General features: G+C 41.8%; 1 protein-coding gene across 2 annotated transcripts in view; it reads right to left on the bottom strand.

The window, feature by feature from the left end:
* The window catches only part of dhx33 (DEAH (Asp-Glu-Ala-His) box polypeptide 33), a 41473-nt gene that overhangs the window by 19491 nt on the left and 1292 nt on the right, over positions 1-20690 (bottom strand). For both annotated transcript variants that reach the window (XR_011340071.1, XM_069884898.1), the window contains exons 3-5: positions 13007-13234; positions 1850-2020; positions 456-641 (exon numbers count right to left, since the gene is read on the bottom strand). Coding sequence is in view for 1 of the 2 variants with exons in the window: in XM_069884898.1 (XP_069740999.1) it covers positions 456-641; positions 1850-2020; positions 13007-13234 (585 nt within the window). In the remaining variant the exon portion in view is untranslated. The remainder of the gene's footprint in view (positions 1-455; positions 642-1849; positions 2021-13006; positions 13235-20690) is intronic.

The raw sequence follows: 20690 nt of genomic DNA, 5'->3' as shown, positions 1-20690 counted from the left end.
AGTTAGCATCTAATTAAATTGAAACACAAATATACAAATTGCATATTGACATGCATAATATTTGACTGAAGATTTCTACAATTGAAATAAACAATCAACGTGTAATCTGGTAAAACAAACAAAAAAGCAACAAGAACCATTTAATCTGAACACAAAAATGGACACAAAAATGGCTGCAGTACCCACAGATAAATCACAATTTATCCTGGGTTGTCTTGTGTTTGAAATCCACTAATCAATCAGCTCTTTTCATTCCCGTGCATTTAAAGGGCTGGAGGTGATGTGATGTTAAATCATCTCCACATGTCCAAGCATGCAAACAGATGACAGGGACCAGCACACTAAACCGTATCGCTCTGAGGGTCAAACACAAATATCCACAGCCTCATGTACACAACAACAACTTGCATTCGACAAATATTTCAACAAAGTTTAATAAAAACTACATTAAGTACCTTCTGTCCTGGTTGAAAAACCCGAAGTTGCTGTAAATGCGGGAGGGATGCATAGAGAGGATATACTGTCATCTGGCAGGAGCCTTGTGGAAGGTTCTTTGCAATTTGCCTACATGTCCTGCTCATGGCCTCAATCTCCTCCTGACCTGTCAGAAAGACGAGGACGTTGTGTGAGGATGGCGCTTCCTGTTGGAAAAACAAGTCACTTATTCATTAGGAATGGTTGTCGCAGGTGCCTTCCCTGTGGGTTCCGTTCCTCTTTCCCTTACCACCTTCCATTCAAATTTCTTCGGGAACGCACAAGCCAATTTGGATATCAACACTGGTGCTGATATGAAAACAGAAGAGGGGCTCATGAAAATTTCTTCTCAGAGGAATTTCCAACCCAAATGGAAATGAAATAAGTCATGCTCTCAGTCAGCCGAATGCTCCATCAGAAGTTAAACAACAGTAAGCCCTTTTGTTTCCCTACACTATACAGCACCTAATAGCTTGAATACGCCTGGGATTGTCTGATCTCAGAAGCTAAGCAGGCTCCGGCCTGGTCAGTACTTGGAGGGGAGATCACTTGGGAACACCAGGTGCTGCAGGTTTCTGAGAGGGGTGGTGGGCAAAGTGACAACTCTCTGCTGCCTTACAGTAGACAAGGTTAAAGAATTTAATGTACGTTACATTCTAAATGTAGCATTATGTGACAATGGGATCTTTACATTCAATCCCCTTCTGTGGTCTCTCCCTTTATCTCTTCCTGCCTCAAAATTTACCCATCTCGGACTTGAATATGAAATTCTAAAGACAGATGGTGGAGGGTGTTGTTGCAATTCACAGGAATTGTTGATGAGACCCTTACTAATATGTACATTAACAACTTGGAGATGAATTTAGGAAGTACAATTAGTGCATGTGCAGATGATACAAAAAGTGGTGATAGTCTACAGAGTGGTCTTTATCAGGAGGTTGAGCAATGCTGATGGAATTTAACCCTGACAACTCTGAGGTGATGGCCTTTGGGAGGGCTAAGGACTGGACACGTACAACAAATGGTAGGTCCCAGGGAGCATCGAGGGACAGAGGGCCGGTGTTATGTCCAAGGATCCCTGAAGTTAGCAGCACAGGGAGAGGATGGTGAGTAGGGTATATGGGACCATTAGCCAGGGAGCATGGTGCAGCTGGAAATGCACCCTGGTTTCACCATGTACTTCAGAACTTGCCACCAATTAGGTTTTGCCTTTGCTCTAAATGCTTCATTCATTGTCCTAATTATCTTGACCAATGCAAAATACAGACAATTCGGGAGAAGAACCTGAAATCCTGTTGATTGTTCACAATAAAAATAGTAGCAAATCATTTGGGCCTTTAGAGAGTTGAAGAACAGTAACAGCATGTTCACTCACCTGGTGGATCTGAAAAATTGACACCAGTGAGGCATGGAGGTAGTCTGTCTGGGGCTCCTTGGTGTAGAAGATCTGAATGGAGTGCTGTCTCCCTTCAAGGTACAAAACTGGTGCTTGGTTGAAGTACTGTGAGAAGAGATCTACATCCATTGTGGCGGACATGACAATCACCTTGTAATAAAGAAACAATCACTTAACTAGTCTGAGGTTAAAAATCAGGGGCAGCCCAAACGTAGATCCTAATTGGACATCATAGACCTGATTGTGACAGTCATCATAAGCCCCATTTAACTGGGAAATACTGTCTTTGAAGTTTTGGAACAACCTTCATCCAGGGGTTGCTGCACTTCTGAATAGTCTGCTCAGATTTGGAGCCAAGTCTATCAGGAAGAGAGAGTAACAGGCAGTGGTTGTTGTGGGCCCAGTGCTTGGAAGTCAGGGAGGCTCATGAGGAGTCATGTGAGAAATCACAAACTACACCATGAAAAGGGGCAGGACTTTTATGAGAGAGGGATGGACAGACATGAAGACATTGTTTCCATCTGCAGAACAAGAGTAACTGATAGATTGAAAAAATACTTCCAACTGAGTCACAGGGAAAGGTTAAACAGGTTAGGACTTCATTCCCTGAAAATTAAGTCAAAAAATGAGGGTGGATTTGATAGCGGCATACAAAATTATGAGGGGTACAGCTAAGCTTAAACACAAGGAAGTTTTTTCCCTACTGAGGTTAGGTGAGACAAGAACGAGAAGAGGGAATGTTAAAAAGGAACATAAAAGTCAAAAGAGGTTCTTGACGCAGAGAGTGGAGAGTGTGGAATGAGCTGCCAACTGAAGTGGTGAATGTGGGCTCGATTTTGACATTGAAAAATTTGGACAGGTACATGGATGGGAAAGGTAGGGAGGGCTATGGTATGGGTGCAGGTCAGTGGAACTAGGCAGAATAATAGTTTGGCAAGGATTAGATAGGCTGAAGGGCCTGTTTCTGCACTGTAGAGTTCTATTTGAAACAATTCGTTGGGTTTGATCTACAGCTTCTAATGCAATGGTATGTAATCTTTAACTAGGAAATATAACCACAATTATTTTAAAAAGCAGGGCTGGTTGGAGGATTGGGTGTCATCGGCATCCATTTGCAACTCAGCAGTGTTATCTGTTGACATAGAGTCAAAGGGCAAGCCCCAAGATGTAGGTGTAAAGTCATTGCTGGAGACGAATTGGTGACAAATACACAAGAATTGAAGGACATGGCCTAAAGCTTCTCCCTCTCACACGCAATCAAACCAGCTATTTTCGGCACCTTCTGTTGGATTACAATTGGAACCAGGCAAGCACCATCTTTCTGAGCAGGGCAAACAATTGAATGGCTTTGGAAAGGAAGCCGCAGGAAATGTGACAACATCTTTCAATGTCAGAGGCCGTGTGGATTTATGAAGAGAGAAACAACAGATTATGAGCATCATAAACAAGAGAAAGGGGGAGGAGTCACGTGATGGAGTAGTGGCCGGTCGGGGAACTCCAGCCCTCTCCGGAAAAGTTAAAAAAAAAGAAAAAACAAAGGCACAAACACAAAACTAAAACAAAGTGAAATAAAGGTGTGGAGAAAATGGCAGCGAAGAAAGAAAAGCCAAAAGCAACAGGAAGAAAAGATGAAAAGACGTCAGAAGAAGGTGAAGGTCTTACCTGTCCGAGGAGGCCCGCTGTGGAGAGAGAAGCGATGCGCTAGACAAAAAGAACACTGACGGGAGGGGGGACCAGCTGAGGAGTCGATCTCCACAGCTGAAATTGACAACCACAACAAAGCAGCAAGAGTAGAACATAGAAAATAACAAGAACAAGAAATAACAAGAAAAAGAAATCAAAGAAACAACAGATGACCAACCCAGAGGAAGAAGACCAGCATCAAGACACTTCTAGTAAAAATAAGAAGACCAAAAATACCCAACAAAATAAAACAAACAAACCAACAAGAAAACCAGAAGAGACAGAGGTAAAGGACACAGATCCTGGAGTGGACTCAGAAGAAGAGGAAGAACACAGAGAAATGGAAGAAAAAGGAAAAGGCAAGTACATGGATATATTTTTTTTAAAGAATATATGGAATCAATAAAGGAATGGCAATCACAAGAATTCAGTGAAATAAAAAGAAGAGTAAAAAGTACAGAAGAAAAAATGAATAGATTAGAGATGATCATGTCAGATATAGGAAAAAGAGTGGACAAGGTGGAAGAATGAGAAACAGCCATAGAAATGGAAGTAGATGACTTAAAAAACAAATTAGAAGAATCTAATAAAAAAGTTAAAGAGACACAAGAGCTGTTAGCTCAGAAGAAATGGAAATAGAAAGGGCACATAGAACATTAGCCCCTAAACCACAGCCACAACAAAAACCAAGATCCATTCTAGTAAAATTTCTAAGATATACAACAAGAGAAAATATATTGGAGAAAGCAATGAAGAAAATAAGAGAAGACAAAAAGCCACTGGAATACAAAGGTCAAAAAAATTTTTTCTATCCAGATACAAGTTTTGAACTCCTGAAGAAGAGGAAGGAGTTTAATACAGCAAAAACGATCCTATGGAAAAAAGGATATAAATTTATGCTAAAGTACCCAGCGGTACTTAAAATAGTTATTCCAGGGCAGCAAAACAGACTATTCTTGGATCCGGAGGAAGCACGAAAATTTGCAGAACAACTACAAAACAGACAGAGATGAAGACATGTAATGAGAACAAAAATGACCACAAACTATATGTATGTATGTATATGGGTGTATGTATATTTTTTAAAAAATAGAGTATAGATAAGAACTAAGAAGGGAAAGTAAGGGAAGAAAGGAAGTAAGGAGGGAATTAAGAGAGTGACCTTTGTTAAATATGAAGATTAAAATCTTTTCTGGGGGGGCTGGGTGGGGAAGAATTACAGTCACTGCAAAATCAGTTGACGCTTGCAAGTGATTTCGCAAATCCAAATGGAGAGGGGAGATGTGGTTGCCCGACAAGGTACAAAGGGCAACTCAGGAAGGGGAGGGGATAGTGGGGTTAAAGGAATTTTAGATAGGAGAATAATGGAAATATTTTATGTTTTAGAAATGTTGTCTTATAATGTGTTCAAAAAAAGAAAGCAGAAATGGATAAGAAGGAAAGGTGATGATGAGAAAACGGAAAGGAAAGATAAACAAAGTATGAAATGGCTATGTTGAACTATATGACTTTAAATATTAATGGAATACATAACCAAATCAAAAGGAAGAAACTGTTAAATTTACTGAAAAAAAAAGAAAAAATTGATATAGCATTCATACAAGAGACACACTTAACTGAAGTGGAACACAAGAAATTAAAGAGAGATTGGATAGGACATGTAACAGCAGCATCATATAATTCAAAAGCTAGAGGAGTAGCTATATTAATCAGTAAAAATGTACCAATCAAAATAGAAGAGGAAATAATAGATCCAGCAGGGAGATATGTAATGATAAAATGTCAGATACATTTGGAGTTTTGGAATTTACTCAATGTATATTCACCTAATGAAGAAGATCAAAAATTTATGCAAGATATCTTTTTGAAGATAGCAGACACGCTAGGGAACATTCTAATAGGAGGGGATTTCAATATTAATTTGGATTCAAACATGGATAAAACTGGAAAAAAAATTAACAGAAAGAACAAAGTAACCAAATTTATAATTAAATCAATGCAAGAAATGCAACTTTTGGATATATGGAGGAAACAACACCCAAAGGAAAAGGAATATTCATATTATTCGGGCAGACATAAAACATACTCAAGAATAGACCTAGTCCTGTTATCGGCTCACATGCAAGAGAGAGTTAGGAAAACAGAATACAAAGCTAGACTATTATCGGACCATTCACCCTTGATATTGACAAGAGAGTTGAGGACATCCCACCAAGAATGTATAGATGGAGATTAAACTCCATGCTACTTAAAAGGCAGGATTTTAGAGAATTCATTGAACGACAAATTAAAATGTACTTTGAAATAAATACGGAATCAGTGAAAAATAAGTTTATCTTATGGGACGCAATGAAAGCATTCATCAGAGGACAGATAATAAGTTATGTAACTAAGATGAAGAAGGACTACAACCAGGAAACAGAACAGTTGGAAAGGGAAATAGCAAATATAGAAAATGAATTAAGAGAATTGGCAGATAAAAAAAATAAAATATGAAACACTACAAACATACAAGGTGGAGAAGAACATAATGAAAACAAAACAGAAATATTATGAACTAGGAGAAAAAACGCACAAAATTCTAGCGTGGCAGCTTAAGTCAGAACAAACTAAGAGAACGGTATTGGCATTAAGGAAAAAAGACAAGCAAATCACATATAATCCAACGGAGATTAATGAAAACTTTAGAGAATTCTACGAACAACTATACAAAACTGAAAACGAAGGGAAAGAAGATAAAATAGATGAATTTTTAACTAAAATTGAACTACCAAAATTACAAACAGAGGAACAAAATAAATTAACAAAACCATTTGAAATAGAAGAAATACAGGAGATAATAAAAAAAACTACCGAACAATAAAACACCAGGAGACGATGGATTCCCAATAGAATTCTACAAAACATTTAAAGATTTATTAATTCCTCCCCTTTTGGAAGTAATCAACCAGATTGATAAAACACAAAGCTTACCAAAGTCATGTAAAACAGCAATAATTCTTTGGCTTGGCTTCGCGGACGAAGATTTATGGAGGGGGTAAAAAGTCCACGTCAGCTGCAGGCTCGTTTGTGGCTGACCAGTCCGATGCGGGACAGGCAGACACGATTGCAGCGGTTGCAAGGGAAAATTGGTTGGTTGGGGTTGGGTGTTGGGTTTTTCCTCCTTTGCCTTTTGTCAGTGAGGTGGGCTCTGCGGTCTTCTTCAAAGGAGGCTGCTGCCCGCCAAACTGTGAGGCGCCAAGATGCACGGTTTGAGGCGTTATCAGCCCACTGGCGGTGGTCAATGTGGCAGGCACCAAGAGATTTCTTTAGGCAGTCCTTGTACCTTTTCTTTGGTGCACCTCTGTCACGGTGGCCAGTGGAGAGCTCGCCATATAATACGATCTTGGGAAGGCGATGGTCCTCCATTCTGGAGACGTGACCCATCCAGCGCAGCTGGATCTTCAGCAGCGTGGACTCGATGCTGTCGACCTCTGCCATCTCGAGTACCTCGACGTTAGGGGTGTGAGCGCTCCAATGGATGTTGAGGATGGAGCGGAGACAACGCTGGTGGAAGCGTTCTAGGAGCCGTAGGTGGTGCCGGTAGAGGACCCATGATTCGGAGCCGAACAGGAGTGTGGGTATGACAACGGCTCTGTATACGCTTATCTTTGTGAGGTTTTTCAGTTGGTTGTTTTTCCAGACTCTTTTGTGTAGTCTTCCAAAGGCGCTATTTGCCTTGGCGAGTCTGTTGTCTATCTCATTGTCGATCCTTGCATCTGATGAAATGGTGCAGCCGAGATAGGTAAACTGGTTGACCGTTTTGAGTTTTGTGTGCCCGATGGAGATGTGGGGGGGCTGGTAGTCATGGTGGGGAGCTGGCTGATGGAGGACCTCAGTTTTCTTCAGGCTGACTTCCAGGCCAAACATTTTGGCAGTTTCCGCAAAGCAGGACGTCAAGCGCTGAAGAGCTGGCTCTGAATGGGCAACTAAAGCGGCATCATCTGCAAAGAGTAGTTCACGGACAAGTTTCTCTTGTGTCTTGGTGTGAGCTTGCAGGCGCCTCAGATTGAAGAGACTGCCATCCGTGCGGTACCGGATGTAAACAGCGTCTTCATTGTTGGGGTCTTTCATGGCTTGGTTCAGCATCATGCTGAAGAAGATTGAGCTGAAGAAGCTCTCTGAACCCTTCTCCATTAACAATGGCGTGAAGCAAGGCTGTGTTCTCGCACCAACCCTCTTTTCAATCTTCTTCAGCATGATGCTGAACCAAGCCATGAAAGACAGCAATAATTACAGTAATACCAAAGACAGGGAAAGATCCACTTACACCAGCGTCATATAGACCAATATCTTTACTTAACACAGATTATAAGATAATACCTAAACTATTAGCAAACAGATTAGCCGACTATGTACCAAAAATAGTAAATCTAGACCAAACTGGATTTATTAAAAAAAGACGAACAACAGACAATATCTGTAAATTTATTAACTTAATTCATGCAGTAGAAGGAAATAAAACTCCAACAGTAGCAGTTGCTTTAGACGCAGAGAAGGCCTTTGACAGAGTAGAATGGAATTATTTATTCAAAGTACTACAAAAATTCAGCTTACCAGAGAAATATATTAATTGGATTAAAGCATTATATAAGGGGCCATTGGCGAAAGTGACAGTAAATGGATATATATCAAAACAATTTAACTTAAGCAGATCAACAAGGCAGGGATGCCCACTATCTCTTTTATAGTTCGCATTAGCCATAGAACCACTAGCAGAACTGATAAGTACAGAAAATAAAATGGATAAAAATAAAAGACAAGTAATATAAAATCATTCTATTTGCAGATGATGTTATAATATACTTAGCAGAACCAAAAATATCAACAAAAGAATTACATAGAAAATTGAAGGAATATGGAGAAGTGTCGGGGTACAAGATTAACGCAAATAAGAGTGAAGCAATGCCAATGAATAATGCGGATTTCTCAAAATTTAAGAAAGAATCACCATTCAGATGGCAAATGCAAGCAATACAATACCTAGGTATACAAATAAATAAAAACCTCGGCCATCTATATAAACTCAATTATTATCCACTAATGAAAAAAATTACAGGACGACTTAGAGCATTGGAAAGACTTATCACTAACACTAATAGGAAGGAAAAACTGTATTAAAATGAACATTTTCCCAAGGATACAATACCTATTTCAGGCATTGCCAATACACTTGACAGAGAAATTCTTCAAGGAGTTAAAGAAAATAATAAGGAAATTTTTATGGAAAGGGGGGAAACCGAGGATAGCACTAGATAAATTAACAGAATGGTATAAACAAGGAGGCTTACAACTGCCAAACTTTAAAAATTATTATAGAGCCGCACAATTAAGATACCTATCAGATTTTTATCAAACAAGGGAAAAGCCAGATTGGACTAGATTAGAACTAGATAAAATAGGGGAGAAGATACCCGAATATATATTATATACATGGGATGAAAAATTGGTACAACGTAGGAATTCTCCAGTATTACATCATCTGCTCAATATTTGGAAGAAGATTCATGTAGAAAGGAATAAAACAAATTACCAACTACCAAAACTAATACTGACGCAAAATCAGCTAATCCCTTTTACAATAGATAACCTTTCCTTTAGAGAATGGGAGAAAAAAGGGATCAAAAGAATAGAAAATTGCTTTTCAGGAAATAAATTATTATCCTTTGAACAAATGAAGGATAAATATAATAACTCACGATACAGTGTTGGCATACTACCAACTGAAATCCTACTTGAAGACAAATTGGGAAGCAGTCTGAGGTTACCAGAGGGAAGTAATTTTGAATATGTGATTACAGACACAATGATAATCAAAAAATTTGTAACAAACATGTATATTAAACTACAAGAAAAGGAGAACGAGGAAACAAATGGTAAAACCAAACAAAAATGGGAACAAGATCTAAGCATAAAGATAAAGAATGAAACATGGGAGAAGCTATGCTCCGGAACCATGAGAAATACAATAAACACGAGGTTACGTATGATACAATATAACTGGATACACAGGCTATACATTACACCTCAAAAGTTAAATAAATGGGACCCAACAGTATCAGACAGATGTTTTTGCTGTAAAAAGGAAACGGGAACAACAGTTCATGCAATTTGGACATGTGAGAAAGTGAAAAAATTTTGGGAAGATCTACACTAGATACTAAATAAAATCACAAAAAGCAACATACCAAAAAACCCAGAGATCTTCCTCCTAAGTAATATAAAAAACAAAGAATTTGGACTTTATTTGGATGGACCACAAAAAAGATTTGTTATGATAGCCCTAGCTATAGCAAAAAAATGTATTATGTCAACCTGGAAATTAGAAGATAACTTGAGAATACAACAATGGTATATAGAAATGAATAAATGTATTCCATTAGAAAAAATAACATATAATTTAAGAAATAACATTACAATATTTGAACAAATATGGGAGCCATACATGAAACACAATAGAGAAAACCTACCGTGGACATCTACCACCTAAAATGACAGAAGGAGAAGATAATGAAAAGAACTGACTCAGTGGAATTTCTTGTTTATTTTTATTGAGTGACAACATTGTTTAAACGGGTTTAATGTATCTTATATTCTGAACTTTAAATAAATGGGAGGGGAGGTGAGGGAGGGAGGGAAGGGGAGGAGAAAACGACACTGTATATATTTAAGAAGGAAAATGTATGTATCTTGATCAATATGGTTTATAGTGTGAAAAATAAAATAAAAATAAAAAAATAACAAGAGAAAGGCCATAACAGGGCCTCCGCTGAATGAAGGAAGATCCACCTTCGTGGACAAGTGAAAGGTTGGGGTGCAGGCAAAAGAGACCACACTCAATGTACATTTTTGATTGTATCGACAGACAAAATCCATGGTGGAGAAGCAGTTGTTGGGTGATTTTACTTTTTGAATGCTATTCTAGAAGATCAGGACCATTTAATTGTAGAGATCAACAGAGCAACAGGCCCTAGAAGCCCCATGCCCCATACTGCCCAAACACCAACTAGCCAACAAACCCTGTATGCTTTTGGAGGGTGGGAAGAAACCAGAGAGTCGGATGGAAATACACAGAGACACATTTAGAGCACACAAATTTCTTACAGAAACTGGATTCAAACCTGGGTTGCTGGCACAGTAACAGCATTACACTAACTGCAGTTTCAAAAATGAAATGCATCCCATTAAAATGCACAAAAATCTCGAAAGAGTTGACAGGATGGAAACGAGGAGGATGCTTTTCAGAGTGAACCAGGATCCTGGTCCTAAAAGAATCATTTAAAACACTGATTCGTTCCACCTCTCTCACTAAGAATGTTCAACCATTGAGGATATTCCACACTGACCAACATGTTTTTGGATAATAAGGGAAGAAAGGAGATTGTGAAAGGCTCAGAAAGTGAAGTATGCTCAACCAGGAAATGCAGAATATTTAAAGCCATACCATGCTTTTGTTTCTTGTGGTCTGCAAATAAACAGGCGAAACAGTTAAAGGGTCTTTACAACACAGCAGCTTTTAGCGTGGGTGTGTGGTGCAGGGGAGGGGAAGAAGAAGCAATTACAGTAAAATCCCCATTATCTGGCACCTACGGGGATCAGAGATGTCATGCAAATTTTTCGGTTGACTCTTACAATGCCTAATACACCTGCATTAATACACATACTGCTCAAAAGACAGTGCAAAACGTAAAGCAATTTGAAAAAAATATCAGTGTTGTAGTCTTTAATTATGTAAAGTTCACTTTATCAGCTAATTCTGTAACTTCTAAAATTTAAATTTGAACCCCGGTCGCTGGCGTTTTAACAGCGGTGCGCTAACTGACTCACCTCCCGACCAATCAACGGACCTTCAAATTCAAACCCCATTGTGTGTGCTGTAACAGTGTTAAGTCAGCCGCTATGCTAACCATCCCGCTATCATAATTAACCCCCTCCCCTTTTGCTGACAATCCGGCTCACATCCATACAAGTGTCCCTGTCAGAACCTCGCCGCATCTTCATTCAAATTCAAACTCCATTTGTGAACACTGTAACAGTGTTGCACTAGCCACTACGCAAATTTGCTGCTGCCATCGTAATTAACCCTCTCCCCTCACGCTAATCTAATTCATCTCCACGTCAGTGTCCCGGTCAGGCCCTCGACACACCTTCCTTGCGCTGGCAACCCAACTCACCTCTGCCTGAGTGTCCTGGTCAGGGTCTTGGTGCACCTTCCTTTGAATTTGAACCCCATTTGCAAGTGCTGTTAACAGTGTGGCTTATGCCAACTGTGCTGCTGTCATAATTAACCCTCCCTCCCTCCATTTTACAGATAATGCTGTACTAATATAATTAATAATTATGCTAATAAAGACTCTAACCGGGCAGGGATAGGGAAACACTTTGGGAGAGTCGCCCCAGTAGCGATTGGCACCGACCAGCTCTTCAACATGGGTGCTACCATTTTATTCAAACAACTTTATCGGGAGGGGAACGACCGGGCTCTCCGCTGGCTGAATGTCTGCTCCTAAGGGGTTGTGGATTGCTTTAGAGAACATTTACAATTTAAAACTTTTGTTTAAAACTCTATTTCTTCTTATTTATTTTAAAATCGACTTATTCCCTTTTTTTTTTTTTCGCTGGTTGTTTTGAGTTTCCAGTTGATTGAGTGCCGGATAATGGGGATTTTACTGTACTATGTTTAAGTGGCATTTAGACACGCATAAGCAAAGTGTTGCAGAATATGGTCCGAATGTGGGAAAATGGGAATAGCTTCGATGCCCAAAATGGTCAGCAAGGACATGTGGCCCAATGGACTTCTGTTATTGGAACTATGGTCTGGACACGATACAAAGGAAGTGGACAGGAAACAGGTACCCAAGTTATCTGCAGTATAGTGTGAGCATTCATAGATGAGTGAGTGCAGGTTCTAAATATATATCCAGAGAGAGTTCCCAGAACTAGTGATGGAGAAGGGGAAATTATTGAGAGCTAGCAATCGATTTTCAAGAGGCAAATAGGGTCCCATGAACTACATGGATGTGAGGGGATAGTTCTTCACTCAGAGGATGGTGAGCTGCCAAAGTGGTGGAGGGAGGGACGTCAGCTTCCTTTAAGCCACACTTGGATAACGACATGGATGGGAGTAGTTTGGAGGGGTCTGGGCCTCATGTGGTGGGACAAAAGCAGGATCAAGCTGGGCCTTTTTCCATGTTATAAGACAAAACTCTTGAAGAGAAAAATGAAGTTATGACAAATACTGAAATCTTAAAGCAGCAGAGAGCAGAGCTGCAATGGAGAAATTAATTCTTACAAAGAACTGAGATGATTGAAAAACAGCCGCATTATGTCATGTGATGTGCTTGGATTCCACGACACTGGCTGGGGCAGTGGAAAATGAGGACACACTCTAGTTTTTCTAAGTTTTCTTTTTACCTTCAATGACATTTTATTGAGCTCCTTCCGTTTTCTCTGGGCACTTTTCACAATTCCAAAGAGAACATCTGTTTGTACCGTCCTCTCGTGGGCCTCATCCAAAATGACAACACTGTAACGGCGGAGCAGTGGATCCAGCATAGCCTCTCGAAGCAGCATCCCATCCGTTACAAACTTTATTTTGCTCTTATGTGATGAGACATCCTCAAAACGCACTGTGTATCCAATCTGTCAGACAGTGTACAGTAAATAAAATATAAATCACAGAAATCAGATGGTTTGGAAAACAAATTTTTGCACAAAAAAAAGTACCTGCATGAGAAATAAATCCTTCACTGTAAAGGAAATATAAAACAAAAGAAATGGGGGTGCAGGTTGGAGTTCCAGGCAGATGGGGAATATCATTTTGTCCACATCCCACAAAATTGAAAAAGGTGATAAATACAGCACTGAAGTATTTAAATGCCCACAGTGGAAGAAATCAGGTTGATGATCTAGTAGCACAGCTGGAAGCTGCCAGGTATGACATTATGGCCATCACAGAGTCAGCTGGGATCTAAATATCAGTGGATAGAGTGTATTGGAAGGAAAGGCAGGCAGGCAGAGGGGGTGAGGTGGTTCTGCAAGTTAAATATGAAATTCAGTCTTTGGGGAAGAAAAGACATTGAATCAGAAGATATAGAACTGCTGTGGGTTGATTTAAGGAACTGTAGGGGTAAAAATACCCTGATTGGAGTTGAGTACAGCCCTCCAAACAGTAGCCAGGAGGTGGCATGCAAAATACAGAAGGAGATAAAGAAGGCATGCAAAAATGGGCAATGTTACAATAGTCATGGGAGATTTCAATATGCAAGTTGATTGGGAAAACCAAGTTGGGACTGGATCCCAAGAGATGGAATTTATCGAATGCCTTCAGGGTGGCTTCTTAGAACAGATTGTGGTTGGGCTGACCAGGGAAATGGCAATTTTCGATTAGGTATCGTGTAACGAACCAGTACTGATGAGGGAGCTGAATAGAATAAAATTCGCTCTGCAGTTTGAGAGGGAGAAGCTGGAATCAGAGGTGTCAGTACACCAGGGGTATGAGAAAGAAATGAACAAAAGTTGATTGGAAAGATACACTGAACCTGGTGGTGTGAGTCTTGTGGCACCTTGACCTTTTTCCTGGAGGTAGCAGTGAGAACAGAGCATGTGCTGTGTGGTGTGGATCCTTGATGATTGCTGCTGCTCTTTGTTCCCTGTAGATATTCTCGATGGTGGGGAGGGTTTTGCCTGTGATGTCCTAGGCTGTTTCCACCACATTTTGGAGGGCATTACGCTCAGGGATATTGGCATCCCCATACCAGACTGTGATGCAGCCGGTCAGCACACTTTCCACCACACATTTGTAGAAATTTGCCAAGGTTTCTGTTGTCATACCAAACTTCCACAAACTCCCGAGGAAGTGGAGGCACTGACGTACTTTCTTCATGATGCCATTGGTGTGTTGGGTCCAGGAAAGATCCTGCGAGATAATGACTCCCAAAAATTTGCTCATTCTCTCTGCCTCCGATCGCTTTGTTCTCACTGCTGCCATCAGGTACGGAAGGAGAAGAAGGGGAGCAAGGTGGTCATTGGGGACTCCATCGTTAGGGGAACGGACAGAAGATTCTGCGAACCTGACAAGTGTTCCCGTATGGTGTGTTGAGGGAATGGTGCAGAGTGCAGGGATTCAGGTTCATTGACCATTGGGATCTCTTCTGGGGAAGACGGGACCTATACAGGAGGGATGGTTTACACCTGAATGCGAAGGGGGCCAATATACTGGCAGTTAGGTTTAATAAAGCTGTCGGAGCTGATTTAAACTAATTTGGCAGGGGGAAGGGAACAGGACTGATAGGGAAGTAGATAGGAGAGAGAATATAGGGGTGGTTCCGATAGAGGGTGAAACAATAAGGAATAAGGGAGCTAAAAGTGATAGGAGAATAAGAACGAATGCACCAGGAACCAAGGTGGAGGGAGAAAGGAGGTATGGCATCAAGGTATTGTGTATGAATGCTAGGAATGTAAGGAATAAAATGGATGAGCTTGAGGCGCAAATGGCAATGGGAGGTTATGACATTGTCGGAATAACGGAGACATGGCTGCGGGAAGGGCAGGATTGGGAAATAAATGTTCCAGGGTACACGTCCTTTAGAAAGGACAGAAAGTTAAGAAGAGGAGGTGGGGTAGCTCTGTTGGTAAGAAATGAGATTCAGGCGTTTGAAAGGAAGGACATTGAAACAGGTGAGGTAGAGTCTGTTTGGATTGAATTATGAAATTGCAAGGGCAAGAGGAATATAATGGGGGTCATTTACAGGCCTCCGAAAAGTAGCTCAGATATCGGTAGTAGTATAAATCAGGAATTAAGAGTGGCATGTCAAAGTGGTAGCAATACGGTAGTTATGGGGGACTTCAACATGAAGGTGGACTGGGATAATCAGACGGGGGCAGGAACACAAGAGAGCGAGTTTATAGAATGTCTACGAGATACTTTCTTGGAACAGCTAGTGGAGGAACCTACCAGGGGGAAGTCGATTCTGGACTGGGTGCTGTGCAGCGACGCAGACTTAATAAGTGACCTTGATGTAGGGGAGCCATTAGGGAATAGTGACCATGGTATGGTTACTTTTCAGCTGCAATTAGAAAGGGAAATGGAAAGGAAGTCGGAAGCATCTGTACTTCAGTTAAATAAAGGGAATTTTGCAGCTATGAGGGAGGAGCTATCCAAAATAAAATGGGAAGATACACTAGCTGGGAGGACAACTGGGGAAAAATGGCAGGTTTTTATGGACATTTTTCACAGGATTCAGGACAAATTTATTCCAAAGTGGAGGAAAGGCTCTAGGAGATGCAAATGGCAGCCCTGGCTAACTAAGGAAATCAAGTGCATTATCAAGTCCAAAGGGAGTAATTATAAGATAGCGAAGCGGAGTGGGAAATTAGAGGATTGGGAAACCTTCAAAGAACATCAGAGGGTAACTAAGAAAGCCATAAGAAATGGGAAAATAAAGTACGAGAGGAAATTAGCAGATAATATTGCGGAGGATAGCAAAAGCTTTTTTAAGTATGTGAAGAGGAAGAAATTGGTTCGGTCTAAAATTGGCCCTTTGAAAATGGGCAAGGGTGAAATTATTACCGGAAACAAGGAGATGGCAGAGGAATTTAACAAATATTTTGCAACTGTCTTCACCAAGGAGGATATAGGTTATAGTCAGTTAGGGGGTAGTGGTCATGCAGTACCAAGAGACTTGGGGAACTTTACTGGGGAGGTAGGGGATCTAATGGATATCCGGATCCAGAAGCAGGAGGTTATGAGTAAATTGTTGGGACTGAGGGCTGATAAATCCCCAGGGCCTGATGGGCTGCATCCTAGGGTGCTTAAAGGGGTGGCTATGGAAATTGTGGAGGCACTGGTCGACATTTTCCAAAGTTCCATAGATTCCGGGGAGGTCCCTGAGGATTGGAGAGTGGCTGATGTGGTGCCGTTTTTTAAGAAAGGAGGGAGGGAGAAAATGGGAAATTATAGACCGGTTAGCCTGACATCAGTGGTGGGGAAGATATTGGAGTCCATCATAAAAGGAGAAATAGCAGAACACTTAGTCAGTAATAATAGTATAAGGGCTAGTCAGCATGGATTCCTTAAAGGTAAGTCATGCTTGACTAACCTTCTGGAATTTTTTGAGGATGTGACAAAGAGGGTGGACTCGGGAGAGCCAGTGGATGTGGTGTATTTGAACTTCCAGAAGGCCTTTGATAAGGTACCGCACGGGAGTCTAGTGGGCAAGATCAGGGAGCATGGTATTGGAGTTAAGGTGCTGACATGGATAGGAAATTGGTTAAGAGATAGGAAACAAAGGGTTGGAGTAAATGGGTCTTTTTCAGAATGGCAGGATGTGACGAGTGGAGTGCCTCAGGGATCGGTGTTGGGTCCTCAGTTGTTTGTAATTTATGTTAATGATTTGGATGAAGGGATTATAAATAACATGAGCAAATTTGCAGATGACACTAAACTGGGTGGCGGTGTGGGGTGTGAGGAGGATGTAAGGAAAATGCAGAGGGACTTGGACAGGCTGGAGGAGTGGGCGGCTAAATGGAAGATGAATTTCAATGTGAACAAATGTGAGGTTATTCATTTTGGGGGAAGTAATAGGAAAGCTGAGTATTATTTAAATGGAGACAAGCTAGGGAGTGGGGAAGTGCAAATGGATCTGGCTGTACTTGTTCACCAGTCACTGAAGGCTAGCATGCAGGTTCAGAAAGCTGTGAAGAAGGCAAATGGAATGTTGGCTTTCATAAAGAGGGGATTGGAGTATAGGAACAGAGACGCCCTTCTGCAGTTATACAGGGCCCTGGTGAAACCCCACCTGGAGCATTGCGTCCAGTTCTGGTCTCCAAACTTGAGGAAGGACATACTAGCTATAGAGGGTGTGCAGCGCAGATTTACAAGGTTAGTTTCAGGGATGGCAGGGTTGTCATATGCAGCAAGGCTAGAAAAACTGGACTTGTATCCATTGGAGTTTAGAAGGATGAGGGGGGACATGATTGAGGTATACAAAATCATCAGGGGGATAGACAAGGTGAAGTCTGATTACTTGTTCCCAATGATGGGGGAGACGAGGACTAGAGAGCATAGTTTAAGAATACAGGGTAGGCCCTTTAGGACGGAGATGAGAAAGCATTTTTTTACCCAGAGAAGTGTGAATCTGTGGAATGCTCTGCCACAGAGGGTGGTAGAGGCGGATTCGCTGACTATGTTCAAAAGAGAGTTAGATAAGACTCTTGTGGGTAACGAAGTTAAGGGTTATGGGGATAAGGCTGGAAAGGGGTACTGATGGTAATGATCAGCCATGATCTAAAATGGCGGTGCTGGCCCGACAGGCCAAATGGCCTACTCCAGCTCCTATTGTCTATTGTCTATTGAAAGAGGTACAGGTGCCACAAGACTCGCCCCACCAAGATCAGGAACAGCTGCTCCCCCTCCACCATCAGACTCCTCAACAATAAACTCAATCAGGGACTCATTTAAGGACTCTTAATTTTACACCCTATTGTTTTTTCTTCTCTCTGTATTGTAGTTTGTTTACACATTTTTATTTGCTTACATGTATACTTTGAGAACTTCTTTTTGCCAATAAATGGAAATTCTGCCTGACCTGCAGGAAAAAGATGTCATGTACGTACTCTGACAATAAATCCAAGGGAAAGCAAGTTTTTTCAAAATAACCCAGAGAAGGTAGTGGAGATGGCAGCCATGGCAGTGATATGCTCCAGTTGCAGATGTGGGAAATCTGTGTCAGCACAAGTGTCCCGGATAGCTACACCTACAAGATATGCATCCAGCTGCAGCTCTTTACACACTGTGTAGGGGAACTGGAGCTGGATGAACTCTGGATCATTTTGGAGGTAGAGGGGGTGATAGACAGAATCTATAAGGAGACAGTCACACCCAAGAAGCATGTAACTGGGTGATTGTTAGAAAAGGGAAGGGGGAATAGCCATGAGGTGAGGGCAGTTAGAATGAGTACCTAAACAAAAGGTGGACCGAACACACTAAAGGCATCGTGAAGACAATTTCTACAGATGTGTGGTGGAAAGTGTGCTGAGAGGCTACATCATGGTTTGGAATGGGGACACCAATAACCCTGAGCATAAAGCCTTGCAAAAGGTAGTAATCACAGCCCAGGCCACCGCAGGCAAAACCTTCCCCACCACTGTGAACATCTACAGGGAACGCTGCTATCAGATATCCAAGGTGAAACCACACAAGGCGAAGGGACCAGACAACATACCTGGTCAGGTACTGAAAGATTGCACAGACCAATTGACGGAGGTCTTCAACACCTCACTGCAGCAGTCCATCATTCCCACAGGGTTCAAGACAGCCACCATCATCCCGGTACCCAAGAGGGCAACAATAACAGGCCTCAATGACTGCTGCCCTGTGACATGAAGTTGACCTTCAGCATTATGAAATGCTTTGAGCTTTTGGTGATGGAACACATCAAAGGACACCTCCCAGAGACACTGGACCCCTTTCAATTCGCCTACAGACAAAAGATTCCACTGACGATGCTATAGCCTTGTCCCTTCACTCCGTCCTAATCCACAAGAACGATGCCTCATATGCCAGCTACTGTTCATTGACCAGCTCAGCCTTTAATACAATCATTCTCCAGAGGCTAGTGGAGAAGCTGTCCTCGTTGGGATTCAACACGCCTCTTTGTAACTCCATGGTCTTTTGGAAAGACCAATCTGTCTGGGTTAGTAGCAGAACATCGAGCACCATCACGCTGAACACTGGAGCACCTCAGGGCTGTGTGTTCAGCCCAGTCCTGTTCACACTACTGACCCATGACTGCATTGTCAGATCCATCAGCGTCATCAAGCATGCAGGTGACATTACAGTATTTGGCCTCATCTGCAATGATGAGCCACACCCCTTAACCAGTGGCCTATCGTGACAACACAGCATCTTCTCACTTGTCAGGAAGGTGCAACAGCAACTGTACTTCCTGAGAATGCAACACTATTGGCAACTATCTATTGAGATAGATATTCGATTGAGAATATCCGAGCTGGCTACATCAGTCTGATACAGATAAATGGATCGGAGGTCAATCCACAGGATCATAAAAGTGGCAGAGAGTTGGTGTCTCGCTCCCTCCCACTGACACGATCTACCAGGATCGTTGTCTGAAGGAGGCGTGCAAAATCAATGAGGACCCCTTCCACCCTACACGCAGTATCTTTCAGCTGCTCCTGACAGGGAAGAGTATCTGAGCCAGCACCACCAGGCTGAGGGACAGCTTCTTCCCACGGGCGGTGAGAACTGCTCACACTAACCATCCGAGGCAAATATTCATGAAACAATGTTTATTTATTTGTGTAGGTGAAGTACTTGCCCTGCCTATGTATCGTTGGTCTATACATGTGTTATGTCTGGCTGTGTGTCTTGCACCGTGGACCGGAGAACGCTGTTTCGTCAGGTTGTGCTTGTACAATCATGTGACGATAAACTGGACTTTTGCCAGGTTTTATAATGTTGAATGGAGACTCCCTGTTCTGATATTCTATGCCCCAACAACTCTAATATGGTGGCTGCAACAGCGATTCAAGCCCGGCTCTGTCTGTAAGGAGCATGTACACTCCCCCTGTGACCTGCATGGGCTTTTCCCAGGTGCTCCAGTTTCCTCTCGCTCTCCAAATGCATGGGGTTGGTTGTTTCATTGGGTGCAATTGGGCAATGCAGGCTTCATGGGCCCAAACCGGCTTCCTCCATGTTGTAAATAATTTTATGAGAAGATTATTGAAGGCAATTAACTCTTCCTCAAATGAATGTGAATATCCTAGCCTTTATTAGTGCTCCCAAAGTGCAGTGTCTTTCACGCTTCAGTACTGCCGTGCCAATCTGCCAAGAGTTATAGCCAAAATCTCACCCCCTCAATGTATGGTGAAGAGACATTTATATAAAAAGGCGTGGTAGTCAGAGACAGTGAGCACAACTCCTGCTGTGGTTCCAAACCTGCAAAGACAAGGGCACGACAAGAACAACCACCCCAACATGACCATCCGTCCTATCTTGGATAGAACCCATTGCTCAAAGAGCAAAGTATCACTGAGGAATCCCCAGCCTTACTGTGTCAAGGACAAGAGGGCACGTCAA

This window comes from Narcine bancroftii, chromosome 6, assembly GCF_036971445.1.
Source record: "Narcine bancroftii isolate sNarBan1 chromosome 6, sNarBan1.hap1, whole genome shotgun sequence".
NCBI lineage: Eukaryota > Metazoa > Chordata > Chondrichthyes > Torpediniformes > Narcinidae > Narcine > Narcine bancroftii.
Note: the sequence above shows the minus strand (reverse complement) of the source record. Positions and strands in the feature narration are given on the sequence as shown.